The sequence below is a fragment of the Coregonus lavaretus genome (assembly GCF_964263955.1).
Source record: "Coregonus lavaretus genome assembly, chromosome: 16".
Taxonomy (NCBI): domain Eukaryota; kingdom Metazoa; phylum Chordata; class Actinopteri; order Salmoniformes; family Salmonidae; genus Coregonus; species Coregonus lavaretus.
Genome location: NC_140003.1, coordinates 42,872,807 through 42,895,878, shown reverse-complemented (window position 1 = coordinate 42,895,878; position 23,072 = coordinate 42,872,807). Strand labels below are relative to the sequence as shown.

The window sequence follows — 23,072 nt, the reverse complement described above, 5'->3', positions numbered from 1 at the left end:
GTTTTAATACCCCTCTGTAGGTGAATAGTTGGACCAAACTGGACAAGCTTCTATCTATCCTCCCTCCTTCAACCGTTAAAAAGAGGAGGGGAAAAGAAGGTAGAAGTCGGAGGAGGAGACTAGGACAGATGTGTTCTGTTGTTCTGAAGAGAACAGCTTTGTTCTTTCTTTTCTTTCTTTACTGAAAGCTCTTTAAAAGAAATCCAACAACAACAACAATTTTAGGCCCCAAGTCATCCACACCCTACCCAGAGAGCACTCTGTGATATTTACATGTATTCAACTCGCCAGCGTGCAAAAATACTGGAATACGGTTTGCAAAGAAAGCAAAGATGCAAACTCTTTAGGAAAAAATATATAAATACAGTATGTACTTGTATATAGAAAGAACATAAAATGTATTTATTTTTTTTTTATTTTTTTTTTTTACAAAATATCATTTCTAGCATACCTTCCGACAGTGACATATTCGCTGCTTAAAAAAAATCTTTGGTTGACCAGTCCAAACGCCTGATAGCATAACACCCTCCTTTACATCACACAACTTTACTTCTTCTTCTCTTTTTACGCATCATGCACACTGACATCAACACTGACATCATTTCCTCTTCCTGTTCTTGTGCTACCCTGCTAGAGATCACAATGGCCTCCCATAGCCAACATCCCACATCCCACACAGCCACACCCCACAAACTGCACTTCCTCTATCCCTCTAATTAGCGCCACGAAGGAGTCCTTCCAAGAAGAAACACACACACGTACGCGCACATTACGCACACACACACACACACACACACACACACACAGGTAAAAGACAAGATCAGAAGGAAAGAGGTGACACAAGATTAAACGCAGAACACAAACTAATAAAAATAGGACATATATTTCCTCCGTAGTTAAAAATAACAACAAAAAACGAAAAAAAGCCAGTGGTCACCAAAAGGTCAGCTCATCGTTTCTGTGAGCCGATCATCACCTTGGAGACAAAGTTGACGATGGCGCTGGCGGGTTGATCGGGGTCCATCTCGGCAAAGAGGTGACTGACGTTGTCAGTTGTGCTTCCTTGCTTCCGAGCCACGAACCCAAAGAACCTGGAAAAGGGAAGGGAAGCTGTCAATGTCTTTTATCGGCTTGTTCTAACCAGTCTAAGGGGACTGGACTGATCAAATTAATCTGTAGGAAATCATATGAATCATAGATGAAAAGTGTGTGTGTGTGAGTGTGTGACCAAATGGGTTTGAACCTTGGTTGTCTTCATGCTACAAGACTATTTTAGCCTGCTGAGCTAAAGCCTATTACCTCAGGCCTTAGGCAAGGTTACTCATCACTTGAGCTGGTTCACTCAAACACATCCATTATCATTCATGCTTTACTGTAACCATTAAGAGATATTGTTTTGCTAAATTGTTTGTTTTCCATCTCTATAGTTCCATGGTTAGTCTCTATGGGACGCTCCATGCCACTGTTACCATTTGGGATTACTTAGGGTCAAATTCAATCCAAATTCGGCGAAGTTCGGCTACATTTCTGATTGAGCCGACATATGCAGCGTTTACCGAGAATGCAGTCTCCGCGAACAGGTGAATATCGCCTTTAGATTTCAATCACGCTATAGAGCTGAACATTAGGGATACGGATTGAATAGAACCCTGTCTTTATGCTGTAACCAGGGCCTGAAACTAACTTTGGTGAAAAAATTCACCTGCCACTTGGTTGGACTTTTTTATTCATATTTTGCCCTGGCTGTAATGATAAATATCTTCCAGTAATGATAATGATATTTTGTCTACTTGACTTACTCTACTGCCTTTTAGACCATATGAGTTTATACAATTGAGCCCTAAGTCTCATAACAGTAAATTCATAGGTACTATGATCCCTGAGTTTAAAACCCCAAACCAGGACATGCTATAAATTCTAAACTCGTGACTGCCAACACTGTGCTTTGTTGGCTAAAGGGGCTCTCTTTTATCCTCAGCCCAGTCATCTCTCCATCCATCTATTCCTCCTCTCTGAATCATTGGTGGGGAGCTTTCATCCCTTCTTCTTTCCTCCTGGTTTAATGTCTGAACTCCTAAATATCACCTTTTATTTGATTTAGGATGGAGGAGAGCACTAATTGAAATCACATGGGCCAATGTATTAGGGGCAGGTCAGGAACTGATGGTAAATCTGCCCGAGTGACTAGTTTCCCTCCAAAGAACCATTGTGGTCAAGTTCAACAACTGATTTGGAATCAGATCTAACTACCCCTAGTTCTAACCGGTGCCAGTAGGTGCTTAACATCAAAACCATCCTTGGACCAGTTGCTGAAAGTATCAAGCGCTTCCACCGGTTCGCTAGGTTGCTTCACTTTCTTCAGTGGCAAACGTTGCTCTGCAACTCTCAGTCAAAGTAAAGTTGGGCTATCTATAAACAGTACAGACAGAAACACACTAGGACTAGGTGTATGTTACTCAGGTGTACTGAATACTTACTTGGCTGTGCCCCCATCAGGTTTGTTCCACCTGTAGAGGGTTAAATAAACACTATGATATCATGTAACATTATGTACGATGTATTCATGACATATAATATTATGAGGTCATTCATTTCAAACAGCAATGTGTGTGTGTGTGTGTGTGTGTGTGTGTGTGCGTGTGTGTGTGCGTGTGTGTGTGTGCGTGTGTGTGTGTGCGTGTGTGTGTGCGTGTGTGTGTGTGTGTGTGTATGTGTGTGCGTGTGTGTGTGTGCGTGTGTGTGTGTGCGTGTGTGTGTGCGTGTGTGTGTGTGTGTGTGTATGTGTGTGTGTGTGTGTGCGTGTGTGTATGTATGTGCGTGTGTAGGTGTGTGTGTGTATGTGTGTGTGTGTGTGTGTATGTGCGTGTGTGTATGTGTGTGTGTGGGTGTGTATGTGTGTGTGTGTGTGTGTGCGTGTGTGTATGTGCGTGTGTGGGTGTGTGTGTGTATGTGTGTGTGTGTGTGTGTATGTGCGTGTGTGTATGTGTGTGTGTATGTGCGTGTGTGTATGTGTGTGTGTGGGTGTGTGTTGTAGCTCAGTGTGGACACTCACTTTCTCTCCTGAGGGTCGACATCACAAAATGTGACGGTGTTGACAGGGTAGTGGCGCCGGAAGAAAAGCCTGTAGGGTAAAAACAGGGTTTAGCACACTACACTACAGCAACGCAAGTTGGATTGAATAATGCCCTCGGTCAGAGTGAGCCGTACCTGGAAGTCACTTGCAAATATTGTTATTATGGTACAAATATTGTTGAGCAGTTTAAAAAATGCAATATACAGTCTTGTACAGTGATGTAGTGGTAAAAAATTGGTTGGTAAACTCTGATCGCCGGGTCGTGGTGAAAAAAGTAATGCTACCTATACTTCTAATGCATTTTTCCGCAAAAAGTGGGTAAACTGTCCCGCAAAATAAGGTGGGTAAACTGTTCCGCAAAAAAAGGTGGGTAAACTGTTCCGCAAAAAAAGGTGGGTAAACTGTCCCGCAAAATAAGGTGGGTAAACTGTTCCGTAAAAAAAGGTGGGTAAACTGCATTTACTTGCATTTCCCCTCCACTACACCACTGGTCTTGTAGTAATACTTTATAAATGCCTGTTTGTCCTACTCACTTCCTCTGGTTGTCCGTCAGGGTGATGCCTTGGGGCGACACCTTGAAGTGCACGACGGTGGCGGTGGGCGGAGACGCGGCGGCCATCGTCTCCGAGATCGCCTTGGCGATGGCCTGAGGTCCCGTCAGAGACTCCATGTCCACCGAGTTAATGTACAGCACATTGCACGCTGGGAGAAAAAAAAAAGAGAGAGGTGTAGCCAATCAGCACAGTGCATTTCACACTGGAAAGAAGAGAGAGGTCAAAGAGCAGAGAGATGATGTCATGGGCTGTCTGCTTCTACAACACGTATGGTTTGGTTGTAGTGCTTCCTGTTGTGACGTGACATGATCAACAGTTTACAATTGTTTCATTTATAGGATGTATCATGTATGCTTAAGATCAGAGAAACATGGAATAATCTATTACAAAGCGCTATTCATCAAAATGTACACTGAGTGTACAAAACATTAAGAACACCTTCCTAATATTGAGTTGCACCCCCTTTTGCCCTCAGAACAGCCTCAATTCGCCGGGGTATGGACTCTACAAGGTGTCGAAAGTGTTCCACAGAGATGCTGGCCCATGATGACTCCAATGCTTCCCACAGTTGGGTCAAGTTGGATGGATGTCTTTTGGGTGGTGGACCATTCTTGATACACACGGGAAACTGTTGAGCGTGAAAAGCCCAGCAGCGTTGCAGTTCTTGACACACTCAAACTCAAGCCTGGCACCTACTACCATACCCCGTTCCAAGGCACTTAAATATTGTCTTGCCCATTCACCCTCTGAATGGCACACATACACAATCCATGTCTCAATTGTCTAAAGGCTTAAAAATCCTTCTTTAACCTGTCTCCTCCCCTTCATCTACACTGAGTGAAGTGGAATTAACAAGTGACATCAATAAGGGATCATAGCTTTCACCTGGATTCACCAGGTCAGTCTGTCATGGAAAGAGCAGGTGTTCCTAATGTTTTGTACACTCTGTATATACAGTTGAAGTCGGAAGTTTACATACACCTTAGCCAAATACATTTAAACTCAGTTTTTCATAATTCCTGACAATTAATCCTAGTAAAAATTCCCTGTCTTAGGTCAGTTAGGATCACCACTTTATTTTAAGAATGTGAAATGTCAGAATAATAGTAGAGAGAATGATTTATTTCAGCTTTTATTTCTTTCATCACATTCCCAGTGGGTCAAAAGATTACATACACTCAATTAGTATTTGGTAGCATTGCCTTTAAATTGTTTAACTTGGGTCAAACGTTTTGGGTAGCCTTCCACAAGCTTCCCACAATAAGTTGGGTGTATTTTGGCCCATTCCTCCTGACAGAGCTGGTGTAACTGAGTCAGGTTTGTAGGCCTCCTTGCTCGCACACACATTTTCTATAGAATTGAGGTCAGGGCTTAATGATGGCCACTCCAATACCTTTACTTTGTTGTCCTTAAGCCATGTTGCCACAACTTTGGAAGTATGCTTGGGGTCATTGTCCATTTGGAAGACCCATTTGCGACCAAGCTTTAACTTCCGGACTGATGTCTTGAGATGTTGCTTCAATATATCCACATAATATTCCTTCCTCATGATGCCATCTATTTTGTGAAGTGCACCAGTCCCTCCTGCAGCAAAGCACACCCACAGCATGATGCTGCCACCCCCGTGCTTCACGGTTGGGATGGTGTTCTTCGGCTTGCAAGCATCCCCCTTTTTCCTCCAAACATAACGATGGTCATTATGGCCAAACAGTTCTATTTTTGTTTCGTCACACCAGAGGACATTTCTCCAAAAAGTACGATCTTTGTCCCCATGTGCAGTTGCAAACTGTAGTCTGACTTTTTTATGGCGGTTTTGGAGCAGTGGCTTCTTCCTTGCTGAGCAGCCTTTCAGGTTATGTCGATATAGGACTCGTTTTACTGTGGATATAGATACTTTTGTACCGGTTTCCTCCAGCATCTTCACAAGGTCCTTTGCTGTTGTTCTGGGATTGATTTGCACTTTTCGCACCAAAGTACGTTAATCTCTAGGAGACAGAACACGTCTCCTTCCTGAGCGGTATGACGGCTGCGTGGTCCCATGGTGTTTATACTTGCGTACTATTGTTTGTACAGATGAACGTGGTACCTTCAGGCGTTTGGAAATTGCTCCCAAGGATGAACCAGACTTGTGGAGGTCTACAATTTTTTTTCTAAGGTCTTGGCTGATTTCTTTTGATTTTCCCATGATGTCAAGCAAAGAGGCACTGAGTTTGAAGGTAGGCCTTGAAATACATCCACAGGTTCATCTCCAATTAACTCAAATGATGTCAATTAGCCTATCAGAAGCTTCTAAAGCCATGACATCATTTTCTGGAATTTTCCAAGCTGTTTAAAGGCACAGTCAACTTAGTGTATGTAAACTTCTGACCAAATGAAATTGTGATACAGTGAATTATAAGTGAAATAATCTGTCTGTAAACAATTCTTGGAAAACGTACTTGTGTCATGCACAAAGTAGATGTCCTAACCGACTTGCCAAAACTATAGTTTGTTAACAAGAAATTTGTGGAGTGGTTGAAAAACGAGTTTTAATGACTCCAACCTAAGTGTATGTAAACTTCTGACTTCAACTGTATATATAGGGTCCCGTTTGGCTCAGTTGGTATAGCATGGCGCTTACAACGCCAGGGTTGTGGGTTCAATTCCCTCGGGGGACTAGTATGAAAATGTATGCACTCACTACTTTAAGTCACTCTGGATAAGAGCGTCTGCTAAAGGACTACAAATAAATGTACTATATAGCACAGCAGTTTATAGCTTTGAAAATCATTGACATGTAAAAGGCAATACAGTACATTCTTGACAATTTCCAATGCAGTTAAGGGAGTTAAATTCATACATATCACATTGGTACTAGTGGGTTTAAAGTTCTGCATTTCTGCACACATGCTAAAAAAGAGGCATTGCATTTTCATACAAGACAGTTCCATTGCTCTAAGGACAGTACATGCTTTCTGGGACAAGGCTGCATGGGAGAAAAGACTCTCAGGGGTCAAAACCATTCGGTCATTGGACAGAAAACATTTCAGGCATTGTTAGCATTGTTGTTGTCTATTAGATGGAGGAAGAGACAAACACAGAGACTTCTGAGGCAGACGTCAGGGATCTGGGTCAGAATGCAGCAGTCAGGGACCAACAGTCTCATAACAGGAAGGAAAACTAAAATGAAAGGACACATGATTTACCATGGGAGTCAGCAGGGGCTCTCTGCCCTATAGTGACACGGAGGTGACATCACCAGTGTGGGGAGAACAGTGGAATGGTTTAGAGTACGTCACAACAAACTAACAAAAGTCATTTAGATGACCTTTCCATTACATAGAAAAGTGCTCAACCAAACCCAATGGTCAACACAATGATATGCTGCCTCTAACCTGCTCCTTGCTTGAGGAGGTTGTCAGCCGGGTTGGTTGGCGTGGCGATATCTGGGACATCCTGGTGGAGATCTGAAACACAGCAGGAGATGATTCAGAAGAAATTCCCCACCCCAAATTGTATGTATCCATTCAAAATTACACAAACACGCAGACACACACACACACACACACACACACAGGTGCAGACGCACTCCTGGCCTCACCTCTGGTAGGGATGACCAGTTTACAGGGGAGAGCCTGTGGAGTCATGGCATGCTGGTACACCAGAGCGGACAGACAACCTACACGAACACACACACACACACACACACACACACACACACAAAGAGAGATTAGTATTAGTTGTGCCAACAGGACAACAATTCTATAAAGATTACATATCCTCATCAAGTCATGTGGATCACACACCCTGGACCCACACTCCCCCCATAGCATACCCACACTCCCCCCATACCATACCCACACTCCCCCGATACCATACCCACACTCCCCCATACCATACCCACACTCACCCCATACCATACCCACACTCATCCCATACCATACCCACACTCACCCCATACCATACCCACACTCATCCCATACCACACTCACCCCATACCCACACTCCCCCCCATACCATAACCACACTCCCCCATACCATACCCACACTCACCCCATACCATACCCACACTCCTACCATACCGACACTCACCCCATACCATACCCACACTCATCCCATACCATACCCACACTCACCCCATACCATACCCACACTCATCCCATACCACACTCACCCTATACCACACTCACCCCATACCCACACTCCCCCCATACCATACCCACACTCATCACATACCATACCCACACACACACACCCCATACCCACACACACCCCATACCACACTCCCCCCCATACCCATACCCACACTCACCCCATACCATACCCACACTCACCCCATACCATACCCACACACACCCCATACCATACCATACTCACCCCATACCATACCCACACACACCCCATACCCTACCATACTCACACACACCCTATACCCACACACACCCAGCGTCTCAATTCAACTTCCATCCCTCCCTTTAGAACATCATTCATTAAGTCTAGTTTCGGGGATAAGGTTTCTTCAAGAAGCCCATTTATAAACTGATGCTGTCTGACTGGTTCAGTTAACTCTAACTGTGTGCTTGGGCCAGTAGCCATCTCCCTGTGGTTCCCAGTAAGAAGAGACTGATACGTGCATACGGTGCCTTCAGAAAGGATTCACACCCCTTGATTTTTTCCACATTTTGTTGTGTTACAGGCTGAATTTAAAATGGATTAAATTAAGATTTTGTGCCCCTGATCTACACACAAAGTGGAATTATGTTTTTAGAAATTAATAAAAAAACTAAACGCTGAAATGTCTTGATTTAATACGCATTCAACCCCTTTGCCATAACGCAAGCCTAAATACATTCAGGAGTACAAATTTCCTTAACAAGTTACATAATAAGTTGCATGGACTCACTCTGTGTGCAATACTAGTGGTTAACATGATTTTTGAATGACTACCTCATCTCTGTACCCCACACATACAATTATCTGTAAGGTCCCTCAGTCGAGTAGTGAATTTCAAATCGAGATTTGACACTTGGACCGGCTTGAGGAGAAAAGTGCTACAAAAAACGACTTTCATTTAACAACAGCTATAATGTGGGAGGGAAGGGAGCTAGCTACCAGACCTGGGTTCAAATACTATTTGAAATCCTTATGAATACTTTAAAGCATACCAGTCTGGCATTCCAGGCAGGCTAAAGCAAATGCAAAAGTATTTGAAAGGTTTCAAGTAGTATTTGAACCCACGCCTGGAGCTAGCTAGGCTAAAGCCAGACTCCCCTGCACCTTCTCAGAACGTTGCAGACCATAACCTTTGTACAGCAACTAACGCATGATCTAACGCATTGGCTCCTGTAGCCGGATGGAGCTGACGTAAGACACAGCCCTCTGGAAACATCCTATTTTTGATCATACTTTGGCACCCGGAGGATCTTTTGCTAAACACCTACACGTGCATACACACACACTGCTCGTCTCACACACACACACACACACTGTTCATCTCACACACACACACACACATGTAATGCGGTCTGTGGATGAAATTAGAGGGGGGAGCATTTGAACCGTACTAAACGACTTTGACTGATCCCATCCTATAATTAGGATTAAACGTGATGGGATGGGAGAACGGATGCTCTTTCAAAGATCGGGAGAGGGAGAGCTCTGAGAGGGGATCAGTCATCAGACCAATACAGCCAAGAGTCAGTCACCACAACCACATCATGAAACTCATGTCTGGAGTTGACTCGTCCCCCGTTACTGTATCTGAGAAACATGCCATGCTGTTGTCAGAAAGAAGGGTTCTGATAGGTCTGAAAGAAAGATTATATCATCTCTAAAGTCCTTTCTTGACTCCGCCCATCCTCTCCTCACTTCCCTCTCAAAACGTCAGAGGGAGGATCTCCTCCTTCAATGCTCTCCTTGCCTCCCCTTGTGTGCGTGTGCATATGTGTGTGTGGGGGGGTTAAAAGTGACTCACCAAAGTAAGGTTCGTTGGGACATCCTTTCAGCTTCACTCCCTTAGGACTCGTCTCAATCAGGAAGTGCCTCACCAGCTCGTTAGTGATGTCACCAGCTACAGGGGCCCCCAGAGGACAAACAATACAGCGGTGAACAACAACGCAGAGAGACCGTTATTAGTGGTATGTAGACATCACCTCATATGGGGAAGTATTATATAGTGTAGTTATTAGTAAGGATTTATTTCTTTACCCAGCCCGACAACAGGCCAAACCGGACACTAAAATATGATGGTTAATGGAATGTTCTAGGATGATCTAAGTGGCTATTTAAAACTGGCCTCTTGGCAGATAAATAAACTGTGTTTACATAGAACATTCTCCCCCCTTTGTGTGTGTGTGTGTGTGTTTGTGTGTTTGTGTGTGTGTGTGTTGTGTGTGTGTGTGTGTGTTGTGTGTGTGTGTGTGTGTGTTGTGTGTGTGTGTGTGTGTTGTGTGTGTGTGTGTGTGTGTGTTTGTGTGTGTGTGTGTGTGTGTGTGTGTTTGTGTGTGTAGGATACATTCCAATCCACTCCCAGCCCTTAGGAGCTAGCTCTTCTCTTCTAGGGAGTGTTCTCCACCATCAGTTACAGGGACAGTATGATGTTATATTATTAACCACTATATGGAAGATGGAGCCCAGTTGGTGATCCAGTACCTTTCTTGGACTGCTGTGCAGTAAGAGGAGGAGAGGCCACCTTCATGGCCAGGCCATAGGCCCCTCGGAAGGAGTGACTGTCACGGATGACAAAGGCCCCTGGCTCCCTCTCTCTCAGCAGGCCGATGGCTGCAATACACAATAACACATGATTCAATACAGTACCACTTCATGTATCCACTCAGGGGTAAGTAAGAAGGAGGAGAGGAGAAAGCGAAGAATATGTAGGAAGACATGGAAGATGAGGAGGGGGAAGGAGGAGAGCGGGAAGGAGGAGAGTGAGAAGGAGGAGGGGGAAGGGGAAGAGGGGGAAGGAGAAGGAGGATAGGGAGAAGGAGGAGGGGGTAGGAGGAGAGGGGGGAGAAGGAGGAGAGGGAGAAGGAGGAGGGGGAAGGAGGAGAAGGAGAAGGAGGAGATGGGGAAGGAGGAGAGGGAGAAGGAGAAGGAGGAGAGGGGGAAGGAGGAGAGGAGGAAGGAGGAGAGGGGGAAGGAGGAGAGGAGGAAGGAGGAGAGGGGGAAGGAGGAGAGGAGGATGGACGAGAGGGGGGAGGAGGAGAGGGGGAAGGAGGAGAGGAGGAAGGAGGAGAGGGGGAAGGAGGAGAGGGGGAAGGAGGAGAGGAGGAAGGAGGAGAGAAGGAAGGAGGGGAGGAGGAAGGAGGAGAGGGGGAAGGAGGAGAGGGGGAAGGAGGAGAGGAGGAAGGAGGAGAGGGGGAAGGAGGAGAGGAGGAAGGAGGGGAGGGGGAGTCTGAAACTTTCCTTGGAGAGGAGGACCTTTTGTGATCCCATATTTCAATGTAAGTACAGGGGAGAGCAGTGATCTGTTGTCTGTTCAACAAAATAAAATGTAATGCATCTGTAACATGCAATTCTATATATCCCTATGTGTCCAAATATGACATTTTAAAGACTTTAAGTAAGACAGATATAGCTACATCACATGCAGATGTTCCCTGGCCACTTGTCTTAATGGAGTACATATGGTGTGTGTTTGTGAGTGTGTCTGAATGTGTGTCCGCGTGTGTGATGTCATCGCAGCAGAGCATGTGCTTGTGTTTAAACCCAGATGATGTAATCCAATAAGAGAGAGAGTAGAAGCAGATGTGGGGGCCAACAGCAGTGACCTCACAGTGACCACACAGTGACCTCACAGCAGAACAGAACACAACAGAACACAACAGAACACAACACAACACAACAGAACACAACAGAACACAACACAACACAACAGAACACAACAGAACATAACAGAACACAACAGAACAGAACAGAACAGAACACAACAGAACACAACAGAACATAACAGAACATAACAGAACACAACAGAACACAACAGAACATAACAGAACACAACAGAACACAACAGAACATAACATAACAGAACACAACAGAACACAACAGAACATAACAGAACACAACACAACACAACAGAACACAACAGAACACAACAGAACACAACAGAACACAACACAACACAACAGAACACAACAGAAAACAACACAACACAACAGAACATGGTCAATTAGGACATGTGTGTGTCGGGGATGATGTTTCAGGTGGATCCAACAGGGTTTACAACAAACACACATCCTGACTTTCTCACGGTTACTAAATAAAGAACATTCTCGGCCACATTTTACCTTAGATAGGCCTTATGCTAGCTAGAGGAACAACTAGTGGGATAAGATAACTAGTGTTACGTTTAATCTCTTCCCCCTATGACAACAGTCTCACTCACCTTGTTCACGGGAGATGTTAGGCTTGTACCAGAACTTGGACGTATCCTGAACAAACTTTACATTTAGCCTGGTCTCTGGACTCCCATCTAGGAGAAGGAATTAGAAGTAGTGTTGAAACCATGACATGTAGATTTACCTGGCATTTCCACAGTAACCAAAACCATTAGGTCATTTGATTTGACCATGTTAAAAAGGGCATGTTTATATGATACTGCGTGAATGCTGCATGTCACATTACATTGAATTGAGTCTTGGGGCTCTGTGATTGATTGATTTAACCTTTATTTAACCAGGTTAGTCTTGTTGAGATAAACATCTATTTTTCAAGAGAGACCTGGAACAAGACAGCAGCAGTGATGCTTCATGAGGATCATCCTGACCAAGACCCTCCGATCTAGAAATCAACTGGACTTCCAAACAACATTAACAGCTCCTTATTGTGTAGAGATTAGTGAATATGCGCTATTAGCGAGTTACCTCCTAGCGCCAACCCTCGCAAACAAGCCAGTATCTGTATCTGCGACCATATAAGTACTTGCTGGACTCTGCTGTCAGTATACTCAGTATAAGATGGAATGGAGCTTTGAAAAACCGCTGCAGACGCAAAAATGGCTGCCAACCAAGGCTCTGGGCCGGATGCCAGTTCTATCTCAGCCTAGCATCTGGGCCTGGCTGGGCTGCCTCAGAGTACATTAATTCACTTATCTGCTCTGCAATGTGTTTACAGACAGAAGTAAGTCCAACTGAGCTCCTGCTCAGCTAAAACCACTGGAGTATGACCGCATTCACGTTACCTCACTATACTTTACTAGAACTAATCACTTCATCTGGTTTCACTGAAAAACTAGTGTAGGAAAACAAATGGATTTACATTGTAGTTATGTAGTTAGGTACTAGTGTAATCATAGTTCAGGTATGCATTGGGTAACAATTTTCACAAAGATCTTATTTGTAGAAAAACCTCAATTGTGGCTAAACACATATCAAAAGTTATCCCAAAAAATATAGTTGATGAGTTTCATGTTAATTACCCATTTTAAAAAAAACATAGTCCTTGAAAATACACTGATCTTTACTTCCTGTTTGCTAGGGATGTCCGTGCTAGTTGGGGATGCTCTTTACTGCGTCAGTAGCTACGTTTTAAGAGTGTTTTCAAGGTGGTCTTACCAGTCATGTTAAACTTGGAGAAGTCCGGCAGTGTATGAAAGTAGCTAGTGCTGGGTGTGCTGCCTCCACTCGACATGGGGGAGGACACTTTCCCATTCAGCGTCCCGTACGAGAGCCCCCCGTTGGGCCTCTCCCCGCTCGACATGCGCCTCTTCTCCGGAAGCTGGGGCTGAGCCTGTGCCTGGGGGTCCGGACTGCCCTGCCTTACCCCCACCATCCCCCCGTCCAGGTAGCCCGCGGGGAAGACGGGGAAGGAGGGCGTGGAGGGCGGGTGGTACCCAGAGGAGCTGCTCTGACGGGACAGGGTTCCGTGTCTCTCGTCCGGGGTGGTGTAGCCACTACTATGCAGCATTGGGTGTCGGTCCAGACTCGGACTGCGTTGTGACATCTGGCCGAGGGACGGGTGTCGGCCCAGTACCGGACTACTACCCCTGCCCTGCTGGTGGGTGAGGGATGGCTGTCGGCTCAGCACCGGACTTCTCTGGATACTGGTCTGGATGGGTTGGCTGTAAGTGAGGGAGGGCTGGCGGCTGAGCACGGGGCTGTCCTGGGAGGCCTGCGTCAGAGACGGTTGTCGGCTCAGCACTGGGCTGGATTGTGTCCCCTGGGACACACATGGGTTATAGTGGTGGCGGCCCAACACGGGACTTCCTGTCATTACTATCCCAGGGATCCCAAACTCCACAATGCCATTGGCTGGAGAGGGCTGGTGGCCCATGACAGGATTGCACTGATTGGTGGGCTGGTGCCGATGTTGGAGGGAGGGGATGTTGGATGAGGTGTTGGGGTCACGATGCAGTGTGTGGAGACTTCCTGATACTGACGAGGGACGGACGGCCACAAGGCTTTCCCGGGCGGATACCTCCGGCTGGGGCTGGGGGGGGCTGGGGTCCGGGGAGAAGTAGCTCCCCATGGGGCCACTGGGACCCAGGTAGGAGGGTGTGGTGGTGGGGGAACACAGGTAGGACAGGGTGGGGGAGTTGGAGCTCAGGTAGGAGGAGGTGGGGGTTCCCAGGGCCTGGAGGTATGGGGTGGGAGTGGCAATGGGGGTAGGGGTGGGGAAGGGGATGGGATACGCGCCCTCGGAAGGAAAGGAGCGTAAGCCGGAATCAATGGCCGCTTGCGAGGGGATGCTCACACTGCTGTCAGCCAAGGGGTGTTCTCTGAGGGAGCGAGAGGAGGGGGGGACGACATTTCTGAAAACACCGTGTTTAGAAAGACGCCTACAGTAGAATTACCTAAATGCTGTATTAACACCTATGGGTCCCTTACTATCTGTAAACATGTAGTATATTTCAGGAACACTGGTTCCTTACCAATATCATGTAATGTAACCAGTGTATGTTTAATGTTGTTTGCTTCGTACTCACCCCTCTGATCTGTGGATGGGGCTGCTGCTAGACAGTAGGGGGTTGAGGGTTGGGGAGGGGTCAGGGGTCGTCTGCCTAGCCAAGGTCTCTCCTGTGGAGGTGAGGGTCACGGGTGATCCTGCTGGTCCCCCGCCAGCCACAGCCGATCTGGCCACTGACTCCACATAGCTCAGTGGCTCTGAAGAGATACATAGTTGGCCATTAAGGCTGATTTCATTACAGTGTGTACAGTACTGTGTGAAGATGATGATGCTGGCTTCACAGGAAGGCTTTCCCCCCTAAACAGTGACAGTAGGTGTCCTTGTAAACACCTTGTAAACATGCCATCATTTTCCTTTTACATTTCAAACATTCTTTGTTTTCTCACCTACTGAATTCAGTATTAGTGAGTTGTTTGGAAATCAAGTCATCCTGTACTTTGGGTAAACAATCTTTAAACTCCTATGAATGGAACTAGAGTTTAGCAGTCCAGAGACCCTGAGAGGCAACAATGGGCTTCAGACTCATTCTATTATTCTTCATTCACTGAATTCATCATCAGAGTCACCCGCTGCAGCCAATCAACCTGACTGAGTCCATTCTGCATCATATTCACTGTTACCCCATCAGGAGCATGTCACCAGACCTGCTTGTACATAATGAAATACATGTTTTATTGCCCCCTCGACAGGCCAATGATGTTTACAAGAACCTATCAAGAGCACGGTCTGCTAGCTCTCAAACCCACATAACGTTGCATCGCAAAGACTAGAAAAATCTAGAAACTATTTGTGTTCCGTTGCTGTTCTGTTCTCTTCTGGAGAACCCACAATAATTACCCCATGGCACATACAGTGACTGAATGGAACAAGAGGTGTGGTGACAACAGCAAACACAACACTGAACAGAAAGAAATGGAGAAAAAGTGCATCATTGTGAAGTCTCAATTGTGAAGTAACACCTGAGATGGGTGGATGAAAGTTGGATGGGAGATGAGAAGTGTCCAGAAAAAAAAGAGTGAGAAAAAATAAGAGGTTTATGACAAGGATGCTCTCTGGGGAGTTCTGATTGATGATCAGGCGATGTTCTTAACTTCCTCACTCTTACTGCTCTCAGTGTCTGAGGCGACGTGAAGTGAAGGAAAGAGTCAAGAACAAGAAGAGCGAGAGAAAGAGAGGGAAGAAAGGAATGAGAAGGGAGGCAGAGGATGAGAAGAGAAAGTAAAGGGAGAAGAACTGGTTGATCACATTTTATTTGTCACGTGGTAAATAACAGGTGTAGACTAACAGTGAAATGTGCCCTTGAGCAAGGCATTTAACCCTGATTGCTCCTGTAAGTCGCTCTGGACAAGAGCGTCTGCTAAAATGACCAAAATGTTGGAAACAGTCAGCGCAGAAGGAACAACAAAGCAGAGGGGTCCGCATCTCGTGAGCCAAGTCAAACACCCCTCCCAGTAAGGATATCGTATTGCTCCAGCCCCTACTAGACAAACATAAAGGCCAAGAGGAGAGGATGAAAAAGAGGTTACAATTATATTTCTGGGGTCTCTCTCGCATTTAGCCTGTCGGCTGTGTAAATATGGGATTCAAAAGACTGCATTAACATGCGAAGGTGGACCATAAATCAAGCTTTCGTACACATTCCTAGGTCACTAAAATCAACCACAATATCACCACATATGAGACATAAACACTGTTCAATTTACCGGTGAGTAGTTTAACCGAGAAGGAGGGCTTGTACAACCAAAATGAAGAGGTGGATTATACAGCGAAGGGGGGTGTAGTTATAGTTTAAGGGGTAAACAGTAGACAGGCTCAATGACCTGTTGCTACACATGCTACTAGTATCTCAAACTAAAGCTAGTTCACTATGCTAACATTGGTGAGGCCTCAAGGGTCTAGCACTATGCTAACAGATGCTATGCTTACATGTTAGCACTATGCTATGTAAGTAGCACAATGCTATGCAGGCTCTAACAGGCTCTTCAACCCTATGAATGGAGCAATTCTATGCTAATAGAATAAATGGTGCTAACTCACCTGAGCCACTCTGGTTGAGGTGGATCTCGGCTGGGTTGTGGGGTTTGAGGCCCAAGGCAGAGAGAGGGGTCTTCATCAGACCTGGAGGGGAACGAGCTTGGCCTAGGAGGAAAAAAAAACATAACATACTTTAGCAACATGACTTAGCATAACTTAGCATTTAGCATGCTTCATTACAACAGTCTTGACAGTAAACACCTGTGCTTTTCGTGTTGTACCTCTGTGTGTGTGTGTGTGTGTGTGTGTGTGTGTGTGTGTGTGTGTGTGTGTGTGTGTGTGTGTGTGTGTGTGTGTGTGGGGGTGTGTGTGTGTGGGTGTGTTTGCTGGTTTGTGTCTATGTAAGGTATGCAGCCTACATTTATTAAACTGTTAGAATCCTGAATTCCAAGACAGGTTGCTCATTGCTGAACGTGTTCTATGAGCTCATCATACGCCTCTTAAATAGGAACATAAAGGACTGGTTTCTCGGACCCAGAATAACCCTAGTCTTGGAATAAAAAGCATGCTCAATGGAGAACATATTTTGAAAGTTATTTCTACTCCAGGACTAGGCTTAATCTGGGCCCAGGAAACCCAATGTGTGTGTTTACATATGGTGCGTACAGGTGATGAGCTGTCAAGACATCACAACAACGAAATGTGACACGGTGACACACAACAACATCGGTGATATCATGACGGACACAGCTAGAGGTGTGAGGGTTGTGCCCATGCCTCATGCTCTATGGGAGGGCCATGCAGGTCACCTATCACAGTGTGACCTATCACCTCTGAGTGACACTGTCACCACACACAAGGCAGGATGTGAGTAAAGGTGTGCCATGCACACAAATGCACAGCGGCTCTGAAGAGCGACAACACGGATACAAAAAAGAACAACAGTGACTCACTGACATGCAGTATGTATGAAAAGACAAGATAAGACAAGATAAGACAAGATAAGGCTGCTGGAGGAAAAGTTGCTGCCTACCAAAATGATGGCAAAAGGAATACATATATGACAACAGTCAAATGGAGCACCAGTACCCTTAGGACAGTGAGGTTGAGTTATTTAGAAAATATTTGTGTGTGTGTGCATATGTGTGTGCGTGTGTGTGTCTGTGTTCGTGTGTGTGTGTGTGTGTGTGTGTGTGCATATGTGTGTGTGCGTGTCTGTGTTCGTGTGTGTGTGTGAGTGAGTGAATGAGTGTTAGTGAATAAGTGTATGTTTCCTTAATGTGGTGTGGACCTCAAGTCCAGAAGGGGCTCCTTTGTCTTAAGAGGTACTGCTCTCCAGCGGCATGCTGGGTAAAGCAGTGCGGGAGGCTATGATAGGCAGAAGGGGAGAGCTGGTGGTCACTCCAGGGTCACTTAGCCTCGACCAAGATGGTCGACACCGTCAACAGTGGGACTAGGGACGTGCATCATCCTCCACTTACCAAATAATCCCAATCAATTCTTTGTTCTGTATGGCAACTTTAAATTCCCTACCTTTTGGTGGGTCGTGTTGGGAAAATGGGTATTGGTGGGGGGACGCTCTAAAGGTCTAGAGGTGAGAGGGGGCCGTGGATGTGCCGGTGATAGGGATCAGGGTAGCCCTAATCACTGGTCCAACATCAGCTTTCCGGACCCGTAATCATATTGAATGTGGGATGTATACTTGTGTAAAAGCATACTACTAGTAGATGCATTTAAGTGGATGCATACTTGACTTGAATCTTCTTACATTGAAAGAGATATCATACATCTTCATGGTTTAGCTAGGAAAAATAAGTACTCAATGGCTGTGCACATTGCGTTCCTGCTTTGCATGGAAGGTTGTGGGGGGGGGGGGGGGGGGGGGGTAACACCTTTAAGGGCAGTAAAAAGGCTATAGGGTTTTTACGAGGCGTTTTTAGGGCCTTGCCCAGGGGGAGATGAGGTAACTGGTAGAGCTGGTCACTGACATGGTATTTAAAGGGACAGTTCACTCCATAATCATCACAGTGAAACGTTTCCTGACCTCAAAAGTAGTCGAATGCCAAGATAAATCCACAACTCAGGCTATTGTGTCTAGATCCAGCTCATTGCCTTAACCCAAATGAAAAGTCAGGCACCGAATAAAATCAAGAAATTAGACGGTGCCTATCTTTCATATTGAAGACTGGTGGAATCCCAGGATATGTTGATCTGTGGATGGCAGCATATTTCTAAGCCCACTGAATTACTGCCTAGAAGGCAGGAGAGGTGGGATTCTGTCTGATAGGATGACTCAGGCTTTTCTATGAGCCGAGACATTTACATTACATTTTAGTCATTTAGCAGACGCTCTTATCCAGAGCGACTTACAGTTAGTGAGTGCATACATCATTTTTTATACTGGCCCCCCATGGGAATCGAACCCACAACCCTAGCGTTGCAAACGCCATGCTCTACCAACTGAGCTACATCCCTGCCGGTCATTCCCTCCCCTACCCTGGACGACGCTGAGCCAATTGTGCGCCGCCCCATGGGTCTCCCGGTCGCGGCCGGCTACGACAGAGCCTGGATTCTAACCAGGATCTCTAGTGGCACAGCTAGCACTGCAATGCAGTGCCTTAGACCACTGCGCCACTCGGGAGACAATGGCAAACAGTGTGGCCTCTCAGACAGTGTGGCCTCTCAGACCGTGTGGCCTCTCAGACCGTGTGGCCTCTCAGACCGTGTGGCCTCTCAGACCGTGTGGCCTCTCAGACCGTGTGGCCTCTCAGACCGTGTGGCCACTCAGACCGTGTGGCCTCTCAGACCGTGTGGCCTCTCAGACCGTGTGGCCACTCAGACCGTGTGGCCTCTCAGACCGTGTGGCATCTCAGACCGTGTGGCCACTCAGACCGTGTGGCCTCTCAGACCGTGTGGCATCTCAGACCGTGTGGCATCTCAGACCGTGTGGCCTCTCAGACCGTGTGGCATCTCAGACCGTGTGGCATCTCAGACCGTGTGGCATCTCAGACCGTGTGGCCTCTCAGACCGTGTGGCATCCCAGACCGTGTGGCCTCCCAGACCGTGTGGCATCTCAGACCGTGTGGCCTCCCAGACCGTGTGGCCTCTCAGACCGTGTGGCATCTCAGACCGTGTGGTCTCTGTGGCCTTATTAGGATTTATCCTGCCTTCACTGCCTACTCAAATCTGTCTGAATGGGTTTGAAATAGATTTTGTCATGTGGGAAATGTAGTTAATTAGCCCTACATCTAAACAGGGTTGAATGCTGGGGGAATGGGAGAGGCAGTCTATTCTTTTTTGAGATGAAGAGGAACATTTTTATGATAGAAGAATTAAAACCAACCAGACAAAGCTAGACTAATTCCACCCTGAAGTTATTTATCATAATATCAGTTGTATAGTTTCTACATTGTGAACCTGTACATACCTGAATGCAACATGTCATTCTCATGATGTACTATAATAGCCTATACAGTTAGACTTTAGATTTAATGCTACTTCCTTCTGTAAGACATTTCTTTAGATGTTCACTATGGTAAACGCTGAACGTCTTTAAATATTCTCTATGGTAAAATCCCTGAGTTCCACAGCGCCATCAGCCAGCCAGAGGGGAGACTTACACAGGTTGAAGTAAGGGGTTTGCGGCGAGACAGGGAAGGCAGGGGTTTGGGGGAACACCTCACCACCAATAGTGGGCGTGGGGCTGACTGGGCCTCCATCCAACTCCTCAAAGGCCTCTCTGTAGCTGTGGATGTGTCTCTGGAGGGAGGGAAAACATGGAGATGCACACAGATACACACATATATTAGTATTCATTATGGTCATCACAACCCTATAATATATAATAATGAGACACACTAGAGAAGTTTAGGGCTAGGGGCGGAGCATTCTACCTCCTTGGGCCGCCCCCCGGGATTCAGCGCTATGGTGTTGACGAACTCCGGTGAGACGCAACGAATAGGGGAGCGGACCGGGGGTTCGTAGGAGGAGCTTTCGTTGTGGCCATTGATGCATTGTCCCTCGCTGGCGGTGCGGTGATGGGGCGGGGCCGATGCCTCGTCCAATGACGTCCCACAGGACTGGACACCTGCCAAGATCATTCAGGGGGGTCACATTTGATCACAACTCGCTCACATTGCACACAAGTGGTTTGTAAAAAAAATAAAAAATCTTTGCAAACACACATATCATTATCATGCTCTTGATAATGCAGCTCTTCACCGCAAAGCAGCAACGTTTCGCACAGCCATTAATCCACAGGAGCAACATAATAAGGACACAGTTACCAAGTAAGCGGTTAGAAACGGCAAAGCTGACCTTTCAAAATGCTACTTGATGTTGAACACTCGGATCAGAACTTTTCTCACTACAATCAGGCACTGCTTATAAGAGCTCTGGGTTGTTCAGTGGGAAACAGTGTGTATCAATTGATCTGCTTATAAGAGCTCTGGGTTGTTCAGTGGGGAACAGTATGGATCAATGTTCTCCTTGAAAGCCACAAGATTATCAGGAATTCGCTGGTACATCAGTGAAACAGTCTAAATTTGTAATTCTTGTTATCTGGGTAATGGTCTGTGGCAGTAGCTAACGTTTTGGATGAACCTCAAAGGGTCCAGTAAGCTAATTTCAGTGGGTGGGTTTGGAGGGAAGGAGAGAGCTGCCAGTGTAAAACAAACAGGATTTCTGTAAGAGCGTTATCCTAATGTGTTAGTTACTGCATGGTCGGGTGGGGTACTGGAGTTGGTTTTGCTGAAAACAGGTTGTGACTATGGGAAGCGAACAGCCGGCTTTGCAGGGCTATGTGCAGTTTGGAAAGGAAAAGGGAGGGGGAAAATCTAAACAGACACAATATGTGGAGGGAATGTTTTTGTAGGGAACTTTTAGAGAAAACTTGTTTTTGTTCATTCGTTGCCAGAGACGTTAGGTTAACGTAAGCATGCCACGCATTGTATGTTTTGTATCAAATCCAGCTTTTCCTAAAGATATGTTAAACGTTTCCCTGGGTTCTTTAAGTTTAGGGTAAAGATTATTCTCTTTGTGAGTCATTGGAAAATTGCGCATAAATACCTCCATTGCTTTTTCGTCCAGGTTTTACGCAATGTACTCTGTAGCTAGCACTGACTGTCTGCAAACAAACTATCCATCTGATTCATGGATTCTCCTGGCTTGAAGTTCTGACATACCCTCCCAAAGATGGAAAAGCATGCAAACACACCCTAGTGCGAGAGTCGACTGTTATGGAAACCGTGAAAAAAATATTTACGAGCCCTAGCTCAGCCTCTGGCTGGATAAGCCAGCCGATATATCCACAGGGGGAGAGTTAGCGATAGCATTAGCCTGCAGCTGTGGGAAACTAAGAGGCTTATAGTTACTGTCAGAATAGATCTGGCCTCTTTGGTCACATAAGAGTCAGACATTCCTTATGTGTTTGGGTACCCCAAATCATATTCATGACTCTGAGGAAACATCTCCTATTACACAACCTTAAACTGAATGACAAAAGCTACACAGGGGTTTTTGGAGGGAGAAAAGTGATATCAAAGGATAGCGGTCTTCTAAGAGGCAAACTAACTTTCTGTCTGTCTAGTGCACAACACTGTATACACATCAACAGAAATATAGTGTACATCTTATAGTGTACATCTTCACATAAATCTTATATTTTTGCACATTGGCAGTTTGAAGTGACTAAATCTTATATTTTTGCATATCTGATTCAAATCTGTTATTTTTGCTGCAGTCTGAATAGCCCAAAATCCACATTTCAAATCACCTTTGTAAGTGATTTGAAAATCAGATACAAATCTGATTTATGGCCATCCGACTTGTGTCTGTATGGTCAAATCTGATGTATTTGCCCACAAGTGGTTTTTAGACTGTTATTCGGCATATCTTGTCTCTTGCTAGCTACTCTTTTGACAGTTTGTCAAGAACATGTAGTAAGTAACTAGGTTGTTTACAAACAAATTAGTGAATGTGCTAGAAAGCTCTAAAAAGTTGGATAATCTTATCCTTTGAGGCTTTAAAAGTGTTCCTGCACTATGATTTTGAACATTCAAAGCAACTGGTAAACGTCCATGGCAGACATTGTCGTCATTTTAGCTTGCTACATAACTTCTGAGTGACAGGAAGCAGGAGCTCCACCACCAATCAGCCTACACCACTGCACACACACCCGTTGTTACTATAACAACTAGCGTAGCCATGTCAGCAAATGACTGCTGTCTGAACACACAAAAAATCCTATTTGGTCACTTTTAACTTGCTGTTTGGACAGTCAGTGTTCCGAAATGGATTTGAAAAACCAAACTGATTTGACCATTAAGGCGTGCAGTGTGAACAAGGCTTAATTGTATTTTGTTGGAACACAATTTGCTGCATACCTAAACAGTACCATGATAAGATCTAAGTGTAGGCCTAAAACACCAAAACCTGCACACATGCAATTCATATGCCCATCTATTTATTTCATGATTTGCCTGCAATGGCACGGCTTAAGTAGTGTCACATGTCTAGGCTGAACTCAGATTTTGATTTGTGGATCGAGGAGGGGCATTGTTAGATACATCACAACCCAACGGTCCTGG

At 45.6% G+C, this 23,072-nt stretch overlaps 1 protein-coding gene across 1 annotated transcript in view; it reads right to left on the bottom strand.

Annotated features, from left to right (window-relative positions):
- Positions 1 to 428: 428 nt before the first annotated feature.
- Positions 429 to 23,072, bottom strand: part of LOC311143851 (tensin-1-like) — a gene marked incomplete at its 5' end in the record, with an annotated part of 71,030 nt that continues 48,386 nt past the window's right edge. Inside the window, 14 exons of the mRNA XM_084179728.1 lie at positions 429 to 1,091; positions 2,478 to 2,507; positions 3,053 to 3,121; positions 3,607 to 3,775; positions 7,002 to 7,073; positions 7,208 to 7,285; positions 9,581 to 9,676; positions 10,258 to 10,386; positions 11,993 to 12,079; positions 13,161 to 14,323; positions 14,531 to 14,708; positions 16,549 to 16,650; positions 20,106 to 20,244; positions 20,379 to 20,572. Coding sequence (XP_084035854.1) covers positions 950 to 1,091; positions 2,478 to 2,507; positions 3,053 to 3,121; positions 3,607 to 3,775; positions 7,002 to 7,073; positions 7,208 to 7,285; positions 9,581 to 9,676; positions 10,258 to 10,386; positions 11,993 to 12,079; positions 13,161 to 14,323; positions 14,531 to 14,708; positions 16,549 to 16,650; positions 20,106 to 20,244; positions 20,379 to 20,572 — 2,648 coding nt within the window. The 3' untranslated portion in view covers positions 429 to 949. The remainder of the gene's footprint in view (positions 1,092 to 2,477; positions 2,508 to 3,052; positions 3,122 to 3,606; positions 3,776 to 7,001; positions 7,074 to 7,207; positions 7,286 to 9,580; positions 9,677 to 10,257; positions 10,387 to 11,992; positions 12,080 to 13,160; positions 14,324 to 14,530; positions 14,709 to 16,548; positions 16,651 to 20,105; positions 20,245 to 20,378; positions 20,573 to 23,072) is intronic.